Source organism: Gadus macrocephalus, chromosome 5 (genome assembly GCF_031168955.1).
Source record: "Gadus macrocephalus chromosome 5, ASM3116895v1".
NCBI lineage: Eukaryota > Metazoa > Chordata > Actinopteri > Gadiformes > Gadidae > Gadus > Gadus macrocephalus.
Window position 1 is genome coordinate 1,099,637 of NC_082386.1, and position 17,531 is coordinate 1,117,167.

At 47.1% G+C, this 17,531-nt stretch overlaps 1 protein-coding gene across 3 annotated transcripts; it reads right to left on the minus strand.

Moving 5' to 3' along the window:
* Positions 1 to 346: 346 nt before the first annotated feature.
* rin3 (Ras and Rab interactor 3) lies at positions 347 to 16,523 on the minus strand. 3 transcript variants are annotated; one of them, XM_060051135.1, is made up of 14 exons: positions 16,141 to 16,523; positions 9,930 to 10,589; positions 9,611 to 9,722; positions 9,357 to 9,429; positions 9,085 to 9,173; positions 7,539 to 8,637; positions 7,091 to 7,274; positions 6,577 to 6,748; positions 6,231 to 6,352; positions 3,281 to 3,467; positions 3,031 to 3,162; positions 2,673 to 2,839; positions 1,606 to 1,720; positions 347 to 1,129 (listed from the first exon to the last, which is right to left on the minus strand). In XM_060051135.1, exons 1-14 carry the CDS (start codon positions 16,165 to 16,167, stop codon positions 840 to 842), a joined length of 3,429 nt encoding a protein of 1,142 aa, XP_059907118.1. In that variant the 5' UTR covers positions 16,168 to 16,523; the 3' UTR covers positions 347 to 839. The 3 variants fall into 3 exon arrangements, with proteins under 3 accessions (XP_059907118.1, XP_059907117.1, XP_059907119.1); XM_060051134.1 differs by having other exon boundaries at positions 9,930 to 10,593; positions 16,141 to 16,522; XM_060051136.1 differs by having other exon boundaries at positions 9,930 to 10,039; positions 16,141 to 16,513.
* Between the last annotated feature and the right edge of the window lie 1,008 nt (positions 16,524 to 17,531).

The window sequence follows — 17,531 nt, forward strand, 5'->3', positions numbered from 1 at the left end:
ATATGTATACATCCTACAAAAATAGGAAAATGGCACTCGTTTTTCTCCTGCATTTGTTCATCATTTTAGTTTGAATTCATCTTGATTTATATTTTTTTCAACACACATCAGACACCACATTGAGAATGGCATCATTATCTGTGTTATTTGAACCTTATGGCATTCTGGCCTTTAGATGTATTATATTTAAATGGACTGAAGTAACATCAATGGGCACGTTTTATTCTTGAAAAACGTTTTTAGTTGGGTAACAGTAGAAAAGTAGTACATAGGGCAAATGTATTTTGATGCTGTAGTTTTAGTTTTTGAAATATAATATTCTTTTCAAAAAGTAGTTCAAACAACATAGGGAAAACGTAACAATTTATTTACATAAACATAGTGAAAGATTGATTATGGAGTTGCCAGCTCGTAGTATTTCTACTTTTCTTAACTTTATAAACATGTTACGATAAAATGATTGAACAATGTTTCACATTAACTTATTTTTTTTTCTCTCTCTAAATGTTCTTGTTGCAACAAGTTTCTCGCAACTGTTTTATGTTTAAGAACAGAGCATCGTAGATGTTAATGTAATATTACTGTACATATTGTGTGTGTATATTTTCAACTTTTATGCTATGGCATTTGCTTTGAGAACTTTGGAGTTTGTAACATTGAAAACATGAATTTAGAAAGAGGATAATAGGAAGGAGTTATTCCACATTCTCGCTGTTCTGTTTGCCATTATGTTTAGAAACCTAGGCAGAAATAGGCTTTCCATATGTATACAATGTAAACAGTGATGATGTTGTAATACTGTGCCAATATAAATTGTTTGTTGAAGCCCTTCCAAAGAGTTACAAAGTGATCAGACTTTCCCCTGCTTGCTCCTGAATAGCGTCGTCCAATGTCACAACCGATTTTGTGTCGTCCTGGTTCCCAGTTTCCCCAGGACCATCACTATCGAGGACCTGTTTGGGATCCACAGGGGGAACGATATCGGTCTGGACATCAGCTATAAGGTGGGCTGGGTGGAACACAAAACAGTAGCCCCCTGGCGGTAGGCTGTTCTTCACCCCCAGAGCCAGCTCTGTCGGTGCCAGGGGCCGCATGAGGCCGTCCATAAACAAACTGATAATGTAGGAGTCTATTAAGGACAAATAAACACAGGAAAAGGGGAGGGATTTAGTTTGTTGTAATCTACAACCTCGCCTCTAGATGCAATTTAATCAAAGACACTGCACTGTTAAGGCAAACATTATAATTGGAACAGAATAATTCATAGATTTTTACATTGCTTTTAACCTTTAAATGGCAGGAAAACTGTGATCTAATGTGAACATGCCCTTTAAAGTAAGCAAGGTAATTCCTATTTAGCCATAATCCGAAGTATGGTAGTCCTACTAAAAAACTTTGGGCACAATAAGCAGTTGTTTTCGTTAGCAACTCAAAGCTATGAGATGAGATGACTCAACAGTACCCGCATTGACAATGTTCCTATGTGCCTCTACAATAATAATTTTGAATCAAACCTCCCAGGTCACTAAAGATAACGGCTGGGACCATGTGGCAGACTGATCCCAGTGCCCCCCTCAGCCCCAGAGGACAGCGTTTGGGACCGACCTTGTTCAAAGCGTGAGGCGCACTGTGCAGTCAACTCATGGATGCTGGTGCCCGGGAGAACGCCAAGAGCCCTGGGGTTGGACCCGACCTCTGGGCAGCACACTGTGAGAAAGTCCTGTAAAACAAACCCAACATGCAACAGCATATTGTAACACATTGAGAGTGATTATATACAGCATATAATAAGTGGAGTCTCTGTATGGATGTCTATTGTGGCAAGCAGGCTCCGGCACAGCAACCCTAGAGGCCCAGGGGAGAGGTGGTATACGGGGTATACCGCCCATATCCCCCAGATGGTGCCAATGAGCGCATCACCGCTTTCACCAATTAGCGGGATTCAATCACCTGAGCAGCAGGTTGAGTGGCCAGGCTTAAATAGCCGGCTTCAAGGCTCTATCAAGGCTGTTGTGGTTTTAGGGTGAAGGGACCGGTCTTCGAGACGGAGGAAAACCAGTTGGAAGTCACTCCGCCCAGAGGGACACGTCCGTATATTCCTCCCAGGCGGACGGAGCCAAGACTCTTTTTGTTCCTTTTAGTAGTCTTCTCTATGTTTGAATAAACATGCCTTTTTGGCTTAAGCGGCACAAAAATGCGTTAAAAGGCACAAAAATAAAACAACTGTCCTGTTGGTTCCAATAAACACATGGAAGCACAGCAGGTAGAACGGGTTATACCCACAGAGCCTAATAGACTAATCCTGCACTGTACCTGGTATAGACTCATCCTGCACTGTACCTGGTATAGACTCATCCTGCACTGTACCTGGTATAGACTCATCCTGCACTGTACCTGGTATAGACTCATCCTGCACTGTACCTGGTATAGACTCATCCTGCACTGTACCTGGTATAGACTCATCCTGCACTGTACCTGGTATAGACTCATCCTGCACTGTACCTGGTATAGACTCATCCTGCACTGTACCTGGTATAGACTCATCCTGCACTGTACCTGGTATAGACTCATCCTGCACTGTACCTGGTATAGACTCATCCTGCACTGTACCTGGTATAGACTCATCCTGCACTGTACCTGGGCCATGCGCTGCAGGTACAGTGAACTCATACCTGCACTGAGCCCTGGGACATGCGCTCTTTGTTCAGGGTGCGCCGTCTCTCCCAGCGGTTGATGGAGTCCTGAACCTCTCTGCTGAGCTGCCGCGTCGCCGCCCTCTGCTGGTCGAAGGTCTTAATGTGCTCCAGAGCCCCGTAGGTGGTGGTCAGGTAATAGGACCCTACACACACACACACACACACACACACACACACACACACACACACACACACACACACACACACACACACACACACACACACACACACACACACACACACACACACACACACACACACACACACACACACACGGTTGTTTGGGATTCTGTTATTGCGTCTAGGTGTGTAGGTGTGTGCGTGCGGGCTGTACCTTCTCCTAGACTCAGAGACGGGTCCATTAGTTCCATCATATACTCCACATCCAGCCTCAGCTGGGCGAGCTTTGATCTGGCCAAGACGTACATCATTACAGGGAGGAAGTCGTCAGCACCGTGGGCCCGCCCTGAAGGTTAGGGGATTGGTCCAAAGTTCATTCTCAATAGGATCAGTGTTGAGCCTTTCATTCTGGTGGAATGTGTACATTTGACTATATTTCCTCTTTTGACATAACGGGTTGTGACCTGGACTGCTGACGGCCATGGAGTCGTAGATGATCTTGCAGGTCTTCAGCAGCAGCTGGATCTTCCTCTGGGGGGAGTACTCCAGGTGGAGGCTGCACAGCTTCACGTTGATCTTCTCCATGGCCGGTGCCTCTGGGACTGCGGTGGTCACTCCAAGCGCTGTGGTGGTGCTGCCCAGAACTGAGGACTGTCCAGCAAAAAGTGATAAAGGGGACACCCTTTAGACCCATTTTAGGACAAACACAGGCTTAGAACCCATTCTGGGCCCGTTTATATCAGAGGTGCACAGGAAGTCGAGAGGGCACTGGCGCTGCTGTCGCTGCTTCTCACCTGACTGTCGGTTTGTTTGTCCTGTCGGTTTTTCGCGTCTCTCTGAACTCTGGCAATTACTACCTTCATTCCTTTCCCTCCGTGCCAATTGCCTGTGGCCTCTGCACTCCAGTTTGTTCGCTATCTGGACCAACGGCAAGGCTTTCGACGAGCTCCCTGCTTCACCTCTCCGATACTAGCTGCCAAATTTGCAGGCGTTGCTCACCTGGTTGCCAGGATTGTGCTTCTGCAATATTCACCACTGGAACTCCAGAATCTCTCTTGCAACTCCTTCACAAACTGTCTGGTCGAAATAACTTCCTGCGGGCTCCTATGGCGCCCTCGGTATATCCACAGTGCTGCCCGCTACAAGGCTGTTTGTATATAATGTAAAACACTATCACAAACACTATCCCCACGCTGCTGTCCTGCCGGCGTATCGCCACACGGTGGCAGCATCAGCACAACACTACCTGCACATCCGCCACTGTCTTCCTTTCTCTATTGGACAGTCTCAGCTTCACTCAGCATATCGTGGGTCCCACCCATAACAAGGGCAACACAATAGACTTGGGGCCTCGAATTCTCGTTTTTGCAGAGGGAAATTTCCTTTCCTAACGAGATGACCCGGAAGTACTTGAAGGAAGGGTGGTTAGAATTCTAGAAGTGCCTATGAAAGGAGCCTCGATGCATCCTTAACCCTCCTTTAGCATAGGTTACTCCTGAGCAACCTTTACGAAAGGAAAGGAGATAGTGGTATCCCATAATGCTTTACGGCGGCAATATTTTAAGCAAGAGGCCACCGAAGAAGTTTACCGACTCTACGCGAAGACGCATGAGAGACGCAGTAAAGCAGAAGAAGGGAAGAGAAGAAAATACAATTGATAATAATGGATATCAATTCCAGAAACGTATTATTTTAATCGAAATGAATACATTTATTGCTGGTTATTAAGCACACAATATACATCGTAATTAAATAAAATGACGACTTCATATTTAAGAAAGACTACTTGGGGCAGTTAATTTCAACATCAACATAAGTTGAGGCTTTTTTTTTTTTCACATGTGAATTGGGATTCAAGTGGCCTAAAATATTCCCATCGACCAAGTGCGACCTAAGTGATTCTCGCTGTTGGCGACAACCTGATTGAAAGAGCGCTTGTTGTAGTCAAACTTTGCAAAAACTCGTTTCACTATAGAGACGGTAGAGGTCATCAATACTCGCCGTCGCGCAATGACGTCGGTTAGGAAAAGTGGAGCCGAATTCATTTAAAACAGTGCTGCCTTGTCCTATATTCGAAAGGAAGCACCTTTTCATCCCTCCTTGACCCGACGACGATTTCAATGAAGGTTAAGGAAAGGCGGCATGAAGGTTAGGAGATTTGACTATTCCTAGATGCCCCTGGTGTGCACCATCGGCACTTCTCCTTGTTTTCAAGTGCCTGGACCTAGCTGTCTCTGACACCATCATTCTGTGCTGTTCTCAGTCCCTATCCACCTGCTGAAGCAACATACCCATACCCACTTTTAGGAGCCTCAGGTCAGTGGGTAGTGGGTACGCTAGCCCCGACTGACCCACCGGGTAGAGCGCGTACGGTTAAGCCCAGCCCTGACCGCAGTGACCCAGGTTTAGTTCCTGGTCCTTTGCTGCCTGTCCTCCCACCTCCCCCCCCTGTCTGACTCACTCTACATTAAAAAGGATCAAACCTTCGGAAACACTCCAACAATCGGGAAGAAAAGGTTAGGCTTATTTGCGATCCAGCAATCTGTTTTTACAAACCGATGGTGATCGATGTCTTCACGTGCCATAATATATAATTATATATCAAGATATAATACATAATTATATATTAAGATATAATATATAATAACATATTAATATATAGTGATGATATATTAGGTGATCGGATCGCAAATAATCAGAACCTTTTTTTGTCCGATATTATCATACATATATTTTTCAAGGTTTTATCCTTTTTATTGTCGAGTGAGACAGACAGGGAGGAATCGAACCCGGGTCGCTGCGGTCAGGACTGGGCTGTCATGGTCTGTCGTGTTTTGGTGTGTTTCCCTCCTGTGTTGATTACTGTTCCCTCCCCTAATGTGTCTCAGCTGTTCCTCGTTGTGTTTGTTATTTAAGCCCTTGTCTTTCCTTTGTTCCTTGTGCTGTCATTGTGGTTGTTCGTCCTGCGTGTTCCCTGTTCCCTGTTCCCTGTTCCCTGTTCCCTGTTGTCTCCTGAGTTCCCTGGTTCCTTGCCTTAGCCTTTAGGCATAAATAAAGTGCTGTTCTCGCTAAACCGTCTGCATCTGGGTCCTACCTGCCTGCCTGCACCCCCAACCCTTAACATGGGCCTTAATGGTACGCGCTCGAGCCGCCGAGCGCCCGGACTGGGGTTATTGTTTGATGAAATGCTACGGTTGACAGAGATTTCCACCCTGGTGTGTGTGTGTATATATATATATATATATATATATATATATATATATATATATATATATATATATATATATATATATATATATATATATATTCATATATATATATATATATATATATATAAAGATATTCATATGTATGTGTGTATATATATATATATATATATATATATACACATATATATATTCCAGTGAATCCCACCTGGTTGTGGACCAGGCGCTGCCTGCTGCCGTCCTCTGAGTGCAGCGTCTCCAGGCGGAGGTAGATTGACTCCCTCAGGGGCTTCAACACACTCTTACACAGCGCCGCTTCTGCTATGCTCTCTGGAACACACACACACACACACGCACACAGCCCCCAAACAAGAGAAACACAAGCACGCACATGCAGACACACACATTTTGCTTATTATCTATAAATCTTTGTTTAACTTATTTACATTCACAACCCAAATTGAAGACCCCATCCAGCACTGACACATCCGACATCATGTGAAGACGCAGCGCGAGAGGGTCGGGCGGGCGGCGGTCGCTATGAGACGACGTACCGAGCTTGTCGTGTGTGTACTGGTGCTGTGGCTCAAGCATGCCTTGCAGCTCGGTGCTCTGCAGCAGGTAGCTCTTCAGCTGGGTCATCATGGTCCTGATCTCCTGGAGCAGCTCTGTGGTGGACGAGTGACGGGACATGGTCTCCAGCGTGAAGGTGCGGTGCTCTTTGACCTAAAAAAGGTAGAAGAAAGCATCTGAAACAGCAAACTTCATTGATTCAGCCATCTACAGAACAGTAACTAGGGAACTAGTTTTACTTCCCTAAAGGCTTGCACAAAATTAAAATGATTAACATCACGTCAGGTAAAAAAGTCAGTTGTCCAGGAACCAACAGTTGAAAGCATCCAAACAGTGTCAACATATAAATGATTCAATTTATTATCTTATTAAAGTCGATTTCCTCACAACAAAATAGGAGAAAATTGCAATCACAAAGTAATTTCCTCCAAGAAATAATTGAGGCAGTGAAACAGGCTTGGTTCACGGCCTAACCTAACATACTCATATACTCACCAGATTGCCAAAGTAACTGATTGGGTCTCTGGCCAGGTCCACGATGCGCTGCGTGAGGCGGACGTCGTGGCTCATGAGCCCCGTCAGCACGGAGGAGAGGCGGTGGCGGGCGCGGCCCAGCATCACGGTGGTCGGCGTCCTCTTCACCGCAGCCTTACTAGAGGCGTGGCTATCGGACCTCTGGCTGCACAGAGGGAGGAGGGCATCAGTGGCTGGAGGTACAATCCCAGAGGTGTTGATTGAGAGGGAGAGAGAGGGAGAGGGAGAGCAGCAAAGAGCTGAAGAGCAAAATGTTCAAACAACCATGAACACACAGCTGCCCTCTCTACTCCCTCCCTGCACTTCTACCCTGTTGAGAGGTTTCGAATTTCAGTCGCGTGACCTAGCAACCTTTCAACGCTGCCGGTGCTCTCTGGCCGACCCGGGGGGCTGGACCATGAAGACTCACCTTTGGTTGTGCTCTTCCCCGTGGCCCACCTCCCCGGGGTCTTCCTCTGAGCTGCTTGGAGAGCAGGAGTCGGGGTCGGCTCCCACTGCGGCGCCACCCTGTGGCGAGTACAGCGACACGTCGGGCCTCCGCACGGACGAGGGCGGGGCCGCTCTGACAGCTGCACACTGATTGGCGGTCAACCCCGCTCCTCCTGCCGGTTCGGGGGGCTTGGGGGCCTGCTTCCTACGTGGAGGCGGGACCGGCCGAGGGGGCCTCTTGCACGATGACTGGGAGGGCAGGGATGGAGAGGTGGTGCTCAGCCCTCCCTCTTCCTCCTCTCTCTCCTTCCCTCCTTCCTCTTCCCTCTCCTCTGTCGTCCGTCCGTCTGTCTGGCTGCTGTGAGCAGGGGCCTCCAGCTGGAGCAGGTCCCCGACGGTGGGGGAGCCTGACGCTCTCTGTTCCTGTCCTGCCCCCTCTCCTTCCTCCCCCATGGGGCCCTCGGCGCCTCCACCAGGAGCCGTGTTTGGGGAGGCGCGGCGCGGCGGGGCCGGGGGCTGGCAGGGCGAGGGTCTGGCCTGCCACGGGACAGGAGGTCTTGATGGAGGAGGGGGCGATGGCGGGGGCTCCGTCTTCCTCGCCTCTTTCAGCAGTTTCTCAAAGCGTCCCTCCTCTCCCACGGCCGAAGGGCTGGCGACGCCACCGGGCGGCCCGGCCCCCCCCGCCGCGCCACAGGGCGGCCCGGCCGGCGACCCGGCACACAGACTCGGTGGCCGCGGCGGGGGCCGCTTGAACCTCAGCTTGGTGCTCTGGCCCATGGCGTCCGGCGGTGGGACTGCGGTGCCGTTGGGCAGGCTGTGTGGCTGAGCGGGGGGGGCGTCTCCCTGGGGGCACAGCGGGGCCCTCTGTAGCGGTAGAGGAACCCCAGAGGCTGGCCTCGGGGCGGCCTCATCGGCTGCTCTGCTGGAGGCCGTACTGAGGACAGCACTCTCCCCCCAGACGCTGTCCGAGTGTGTGAGACGCTCCACAACGTTGGGGACAACATGACAGAACTGGGGCTGGGCTGCTGGCGGTTCGTTTGTCTCACCGTCATGCAGTGGGAGAGCCATGGTGCAGAACTCTGGAGAGAGACAGAACAAGGATGAGAGAAAGGGCTTTTAATGAATATCTTGAATAAATCCTTTTTACTATTTTTGTATTTTGTAATGGAAAACACAAATCTCAAAACATAAAAAACCTGACATGCACATTGTTCTTTGTTGAACTCCAAAATATTGCGCATACAATACTAACTATGTCACATGTTTTGTTGTTGTGTACTTCACAGTCAAGATCAACTCTGCAAGCTTTTTGCCTTTTAGATGGCAGCAACATCACAAGTATGGTAGTAAGTGGGACACAGTTGCGTTTAAGACACATCCATGAGCAACAGTGACATCTACTGCTCATTGAGGGCAGCTAACCCAGTTGTTGTTGCTCTCGGGGATGATATGACGAAAAAGAGCATGGTAGTCTTGCGACTAGCTACATTTGAAGATGTCAGAATGCTCAATATGAATGGTTATACCTTTTGACATGGCAGAGACCACCGAGAGTTCCTCTTTTTTTGCCATGGTGATGACCTTGGGTAACCGCAGAGTGACCGGTAAGATGTCCCTAAACCAAGCAAGTGTTATCAGACATTATTGTTCCATGTTGTTCTAAAAAAGCTTTGTCGTGTGAAATGTAGGCAAATGTATACATATCTATTCATGTGTATGTGTGTGTGTGTTTGTGTGTGTATGTGTGTGTGTGTGTGTGTGTGTGTGTGTGTGTGTGTGTGTGTGTGTCCAGAAATACCTGCTGAAACAGTAGAATGAAATTAGCTTGATGATATTGTCAAAAAGCAGGCAGGAACCCTCTAGATGCAGAACTGAGGAAAAGACATCAATCATTGAATCTATCCATCTATCTTTCTGTCTATTTATCCATCATGATCGTATATTGCATAGCACTGTTTGATTGCTATATTAATTTTACAGTTAAATGTCATAGCTTCCAGTCCCCTTGAACTATCATTCAGGTTGGTTGTCTTAGGACGTGCAGAGGCCTACATTTCCCATACTCCTTGACTTGTATGTTGTGCATGGCAGCCTCCCCTCGTCCATTAGGGAGGCGAACTGACAACAAAGTGGCCTGGTCGCCTCTGCAGTGGACCAGGAACACCTGTAGAGTACAGAGTGGTTCATGCTCAAAGGTTTGCTATCGCCACAGAAAATGTGTGTTATGACAACTGTGAGTGAATGTAGTCGCATGGCGATACATTTGTGTGTGTGTGTGTGTGTGTGTGTTAGTTAAGTTAAACTAAAACATTAATGTAGGAAACGAATCACCCTGCTAGTGAAATGTGTTTTCAATCTCTAGTTGCCTCACCCCGGCGGCCTCCCTCTCCAGGCCTCTGGCGACCTGCTCCGGGTCCATCTGGCTCACCCTCCACACTGAGGTGCTCCCCAACAGTCTCTCGCTGAAGCCCCCCGGCCCCTCTGAGCCCGGAGGGCAGCAGGGAGGAGGAGAGGGAGGCGAGTGGGAGGGAGTCAAAGGAGGAGGAGGAGGAGAAGAGGAAGAAGGAATAAGTGGGGGAGCAGAGAGCAACGGAGGTGAAGACCTGAGGCTGGAGCAGGTAACAGAGGAGGAGGAGGGGACGGAGGGGGAGGAAGGGGACGGAGGAGCAGGTGGTGAGATGAGAGGGCATGGGAGAGGTGAGAGGGGGGGGGGGAGGCCAGCGCTGTCGCATGAGGGCGGGGGTCGAGAGTCGAGGGGTCGAGGGTCGAGGGGACAGAGGGAAGAAGGAGAGGGGGGCGGGGCATGGGGAGGAGGAGGGGCGGGCAGGGTGGGCCTCGGGCCCGGCGGTGGCGGGGGTTTGGACCGTGAGGGCCGGGGGGGCAGCAGGGAAGGGAGAGGGGGAGGCGGACATGAGAGGGGGAGGAGAACTGGTGGAGGGGGAGGCGGGGGAGAGGGCCGGAGAGGTGGACCACCGTCAGGTGAGGCGGGGGGGGGTGAGGAGGTGCTCTGCTCTCCGGTCAGCAGGCTCGTCTGGCTAGGGGGCAAAAGATCAATTCCAATTATCACAGATGGAGGTCCCCATCGGGCTCGTTCTCGTGGTGAGCACTGTGCAAAGGTGATGTTAAAGTATGAATACGGTTCAGAAACTAATGAATTAACTAATTCCAATAGGAATTGTATATGCTTGTTCTATACAATTGTAGTTTTACAGACCTTTTTGCACATGTTTATGTTACACTACATTTCATTGCGCTTTAGCAGAAACATTTGTTTAAAAGGCTACTTTTTGTGCATTTGGTCAACCGAGTTCAGGAATCAGTTCTATAGCAGTGACTGTTTGCACCGCTTTGTCTATGAGTTCACCGGCTGTCCCTTTCTTATCCGATTAATCATGCCTATATATCATATAGTAAAGTACACTTGTCTGATCAGTGGCGGCTGGTGGTTTTTAAAGGGAGGCAGGAAGAACTGCGCGCTTGGTTGCCATTGGCCTGCTTACACTGTTAGTGGCGTATGGTGCCATAAGTATGTGAGACTCAAGTTGTTTCAGGGTGTTTTGGTGGACCACAAAATAGCAGGGAGGGATGCCTGGCAACGGATGATCGCGTCGAACGATGACGTCTATTATCTAAATTAAAGCTAGCTAGACTATGATACACTTTAATTAAATAAATTTGATTAAACAATTAAATACAATACAAATATAAACTACAATACACTTTAAACACTCAGTTTACTAGCTAATATCAATGAGACAATTAAATACAATACAAATATAAACTACGATACACTTTAAACACTCCGTTTAGTAGATAAATTCAATGCAATACAAATATAAAGTAAAAACAAGTGTTATCTGTATTATGTTATTTCGTCTTGAAGAGCGCAAATGTTTTTTGAAACCTGCCTGGCAACGGACAATCGCGGCGATCAATGACCAATGTTTCGACGCGGATTACGTAGGCGGTAAAATTTTCGCCTCCCGTACAATTTTTGTGTGACTGCGGCATTGTACTTTGAAAGCTGGTTGGCAGCATGCCTTTGAAATGGACTACAAGGGCAGAAGGAAAGGATGAGAAGCCAATTAGTCAAATCATGCCTACTCTTGATTTGTAAAACTAAATAAAAAAATCTGGGCCTATCAATGGGCCTATTTTTCCCCTTACTTGGTTGTAATTTGGCAAGGTTTATTTTCAGCTACAGTTGTTTAAAGTAAAATAACGACACAAGAGCAAAAATGATGCCATTTAAAATGCATCCTGCTCTGAATCATTCACTAACATCCTTTCCACAATATCAAACAGAACGGTCAGAGTAACAAACAATTAAAATAAGAAAAATAACATTAGGGCTGTAAGCCTTATATTGTTTGAGGCAAATGTGGATGTTAATGGATGTTTCAGAATGTTGGTCATGGTGTTAAGCCAATTAAGATTGAGGGACATCCTTTATAGATCAAGTCAATCCTTCTCGCTGTTTGTGTTGCAAAGATATCAGTCGTTAAGTAGACTAATTGCCCAGGGGTAGAAGGTATTCCTCAGCCTGTTTGTCCGGCTCCCAAGGGACCTGTGTCTCCTACCCGAAGGGAGGAGTTGGAAGAAGCCATGGCCGGGGTGTGATGGGTCACTCATAATTCTTTTTGCCCTATTCAGCCCGCGGGAGGTGGCAATGTCCTCCAGGGAGGGCGGGGGGCAGCCGATGATTTTTCCTGCCGTCTTAATAACCCCCTGCAGGGTTTTCCTGTCTTTGGCTGTGCAGTTTGCGTACCACACCGTAATGCCATACACCAGTACACTTTCAACAACAGAGTGGTAAAAGGTCTGCAGCAGCTTTGTCCCCACCTGGCATTTCCTCAGCAGTCTTAGAAAGCTCAGCGCGGCGCTCTCAGCGCGGCGCTCTCAGCGCGGCGCTCTCAGCGCGGCGCTCATTTCGTGACCTTGCCTAACTTTTGCCAGTGGAAACGCCGATATAGGTGAACAGAGCCGCACCGCTCGGTGGAAACGAGGCATAGACTGAGTGCCGGATCGTTGGTTCTCGTAGCCTAGACTTGAGGGGATTACTCCCTCCTCCGGGCTGCTCCACAGCCAGGGCTCCTGCTTATTGGTTCATAGTGCAGCCAGGGCTCCAGCCTATTCGTGAATAGATTTGGCGCGATTCAGGTACCTTAGCTAGTCAAACCCACTCAGAAGAGGAATTTCCGTCTCTCTCACATTGAACCCCATGTTATTCACTGGCCGCCAACACTGCCGAGAAAATAAATGGGAGTCAGTGGAGGCTGAGGGAGGAACGTACCCTGGGTATACCCTTTCTGCTTTGCGCACGATTTCATTTCATGCTGCTAGGCAGCCTGGATTCCATGGATCCGATTTTCGCCTGAGATAGGGAACCTATCACAGAACGGGGAGGGACGGCAAGACGATGACGACGTCTATGCGGCACACCCATCGTCTTCTTCCTCATCGAATTTCTGTCGCTCTACATACGTCATCTGGTATAATTGATACGATTGGCTCTGAGCTACGTATAGACTCATATGATAGACATTCATATCGCCCAATGAACGGCTCCGGGCACTCGTAAACCACGCCTCAAATACGAGAAAATGAATGTGTGGTACCCAGACCTCTTCTCAATGTAGATTGAGAAGAGGTCTGGCGTTAGCCAGGCTGGATGACCGTCCTCCAGCAGTAATATCAATAGACGATGGGGGGGGGGGGGGGGGGGGCTAATGTCCCTTTTCCAAGGGAAATGAACATTACCTATACAAAGGCATTAGAGTAGTCATACTTAAGGGCATTAATTCATGACAGTAGTCTCTACATTTTTTTATCCTCAACAATGTTAAGAAATAAGTTCTCCTCACTGGAGAAGCCTCCACTGTGTCTCATATAGTTAGGAACCTGTAACTTTCTTTTTTTTGTAACTTTCTTTTTACAATTATATGCAATCCTCCGTCCCTTTTTTCTCAAAATAAGTACCTTCTATTTTCATTTCTTGTCTTATAAACTGCATGTTGCCGATTCCTTTATCATTTTTCATTAAACATCTTCTCATGACATAGTCATGAGAGTCTGGGGGTACAGAGTGAAACTAACTATTAACTTTAAATATATTCCATTATTTTCAATCTACCTAGAACTGCGGAGGGCAATATCTGATGAAAATAGGCGTGATTGCTATCTGGGACTGAGCATGCGAACCAGCTAACATGCTATCCGGCCATGCAATACCCTGTTAAATGTTATAAGTGTGTGCCGGAGCCGATGACCCCTGACCCCTAAAGCCCAAGCTGATGGGCTCACATTCTAACCGCCTACCCATCCTACTTTCCTCTTTCAATGCATTCCTCAGGGCGGATATTTGCTGAATCCGCTAATCAAGTATTTTTGGTTAATAATACTCAAAATTCCAATTTAAACAAAGTATTGATCAAGTAGTTGGCCAATCATATTGCCATTGGTTCGTTGTTAATACCTCCAAAATGAATTATATCATGGGAATGAGAAGTTGGGAGTACTTTTTTTTTTAACGAAAATGAACATAATAATAATAAACCACAGCATAAATATATTTTGTTGCCGATCCCACTAGATTTGGTTTTGAGATTAGTGTTTAAGTTTTCATTTGGTTAATTATTGACACTGTTTTGTCATATTATCAGAACCGCACTCTGGGTCACATCCCAGTGGTCCATACTGGGTCACTAACCTAGTTGTCCATACTGGGTCACTAACCCAGTGGTCCATACTGGGTCACTAAACCAGTGGTACATACTGGGTCACTAACCCAGTGGTCCATACTGGGTCACTAACCTAGTGGTCCATACTGGGTCACTAACCCAGTGGTCCATAATGGTTCACCATCCCAGTAGTCCATACTGGGTCACATCCCAGTGGTCCATACTGGGTCACAAGTGGTGGTGTCCATAATGGTTCACCACCACAGTGGTCCAGGATGCGCAGACCCAACACATTTGGAACCGGAATCAAGCGTTCCTTGGTGAGTGCTGCATGCAGTTCTCAACTATTACTAATCTGAACATAAAATGTTCAGATTAGCTTGAAATCGCGCGCTTCCATTAATTTTTTTTAACTTTTTAAGATACTTTTAAAATATATGTTTTTTACAATGGAAGACTACACCTACTTCAGACTTTGTAACTTGGTAAATTCTTAACCATTAACCTCTGTTCAAACATTTAACAAATCAACACGCTTCGTGCCCACTGCACCGTCAGTCAACGGAACGGACGGATCCACAATGCATTGCGCGTCCGTCCCCATTCAAAGTCAATGGGGATCAGTCAACGGATGGAGGTAGTGGGCACGAGGCGTTAGTGATCGCCACCAAGCGTGCGTGGATATCACTAAAGCTAACCATTGCGGGTGTCGCGGAGGCTAAACAACGTCAATATTTAACCTAGAAACCCAATGTGAAGCTTAAACGGTTACGTTATTTCTTGTTACACTGGGGCTAAAATTATAAACCTATTGGAAATATGATGCATGCTAACAACAATGCTTAAACTATCTTTTTCACGCCATGCTATCGACACAAAAGACACACACACACACACACACACACACACACACACACACACACACACACACACACACACACACTATCAGAACATTCTATATTTTATCTCAAATGCATTCAAACTGGATCACATTTGTATAACTCTTTACTATATTTGTTGCCAACCATTTTACATTTGTTAAATGGTGTGCATGTTTACAATGTTGACTCCATTTTGACTTATGAAATTTAAATTTTATTTACATCTTAAACTTTCTAGCTTTACTAAGACATATTTTCAGCTTTGCACTACTGCAATCACCACAATTTTTGCAGGAAATGCATTTTCTAGTTTATATAATACAGCATATACATCATGATGCATCCAACAATAGTTGGAGCCAGTGTCCAATAGGCTTCTGGCCCCTGTGTATTCCATTAGCACACTGCATTTTGGTTGGTCGACGATTTGTGATTACCAACCAAGTCTGATGGCAGAAGATATCTAAGCCGAAAGTCAGCGGCCTAGAAGTGCAGACGGAGGAGGAATCATGCCTTGTGTGCAAGAAGTTCTTCTTCTTAAGAAGCAGGCAATGTTCTCCATCCAGCATCACTCCAAGATTATTGTGCGTCAGAGTATAGTGTTGTTTATTCAAGCAAGACAAGCACTAACAAGAGTAGTTATATTTTGTGTTCTTTGAACTTATTGCGAAAGTGGTTCGTTACGATAAATTAAAGCAAGTATTTGTACAGCCATTAATTCCAAAGACCTTTAGAGACAGACAGATCTGAATAACCTAGAAGAGGTCCCTCCCTCCACGGACTGCCAGGAGTATGATAAAAGAGTGGGCTAAAAAGGGCTACCAAAACTTTGCTCCTCAGTTGAACTTGTGGAACTTCAATGGAATTTATAAGCTTCCCATTTACAGCAAGCAAAGCAATAATGGCCACCCCCCCCCCCCCCCCCCCCCCAACACAGAAACAAACACACAGCTAGGCCAAACCCTGCCCCATCCCCCCCAAATTCCATTGCAAGAAAAGTTCAGTGGAGTCTGAGCTGTACCTTCTCTCTCGGGGGAGAGTGCTGCATTCTTCCATGTTCTCTTCAGGGTTGGAGAGCGGAGTGTCTCTCCCCGGCTCACCGCTGTCTGGTGTTTATTCAGTCTTCACTCTTTTCTCCTCGGCCTCTGGTCTCTACCCCATTAGAAGCCCCACCTCCAGCTGCTGCTTCTCCTTTTTCTGCTGAATTGAACAAGGGAGGGAAGAAAATATAAAAGTGACTGTGTGGAAAGAATGTTCCTCTGGGTCTGTGTCAGCTCTCTCTCTCTCTCTCTCTCTCTCTCTCTCTCTCTCTCTCTCTCTCTCTCTCTCTCTCTCTCTCCTTTATTTTTAGTTGAGTGTCTCAACTTCCTCTCAACATCACGCAGGAAGAGGCTGAACCGTTTGGTCAAAACCCCCCATCTCTCTCTCTCTCTCTTTCTCTCTCTCAAAAGAAGAAAGGACTTCCTTCTCTGAAAGCGATTACGTCATACAACCGAACCGACCATTTGCCTGCTGCATCATGATTCCTCATGTAAACTAACAGCAACAGCCAGCAGCACCCTGAGTTCTTCCTCCCTCCCGTATTTCCTCAGTCATTCTTTCCTCCCCTCATGCACAAGACTGAGCAGCGACTCTCCACATTCTCCCCCTGAGCATTAATGACTATCTGCAAGTCTTGTTTCACTACCACTAACTCTTCTTCCACCCAATCCCCAACCCAGCCCTTCACATCCTCTCCCCCTCAATCCCATTCACATTAACCTTACCCCCCAAACACACTTAAAACAGCCCTTGCTGCTTCAGCTCCATTCATTGATTGAATACAAATTTTAATAAACTGCCAAAATATTCACATGACCGTCAAATTGGATGTATAGTGTGTGCTGTTCACTGACCACACTGTACAGTGGCCCCCTGCGTAGAAGAGCGTCAGTTTCCCCTCATCTTCAGTCCTTATGTCCTCTGGGGGAGGCAGTGAAGGCCAGGTCCTCCTCAGCGCCGGGTTATTAGATCATAAACGGTAGTGCAGCCTGTGAGCCGCTAGGGGGAGCCATCGTCACACCTCACAAACGCCCTGTTAGATATGCAAATCTACACGGGTACTGTTCTCGGTCGTCGGTCACTATTTTATACATCTATGGTCCAGTGGCGGCTGGTGATTAAAATTATCGGTGGGGTGCATTAATACACAGGGGTCCGCTGGTCCGATTTGATTTCCTGTATTCTAGTGCATTTTGGGGGGGGGCACTACCTACAAATTAATTCAGATTCATGGCCCTACAGGATGTAGGCTATGAATCTGACTTGCTGGGCCTGGACAAGTTATGCGTGCATCAGCCCTGTAGTGAAGGTGCGGTATAGCCCAGATCAGTTACGGCTCGCGTTTCTACCGACGACAGTACCCTTATGGTA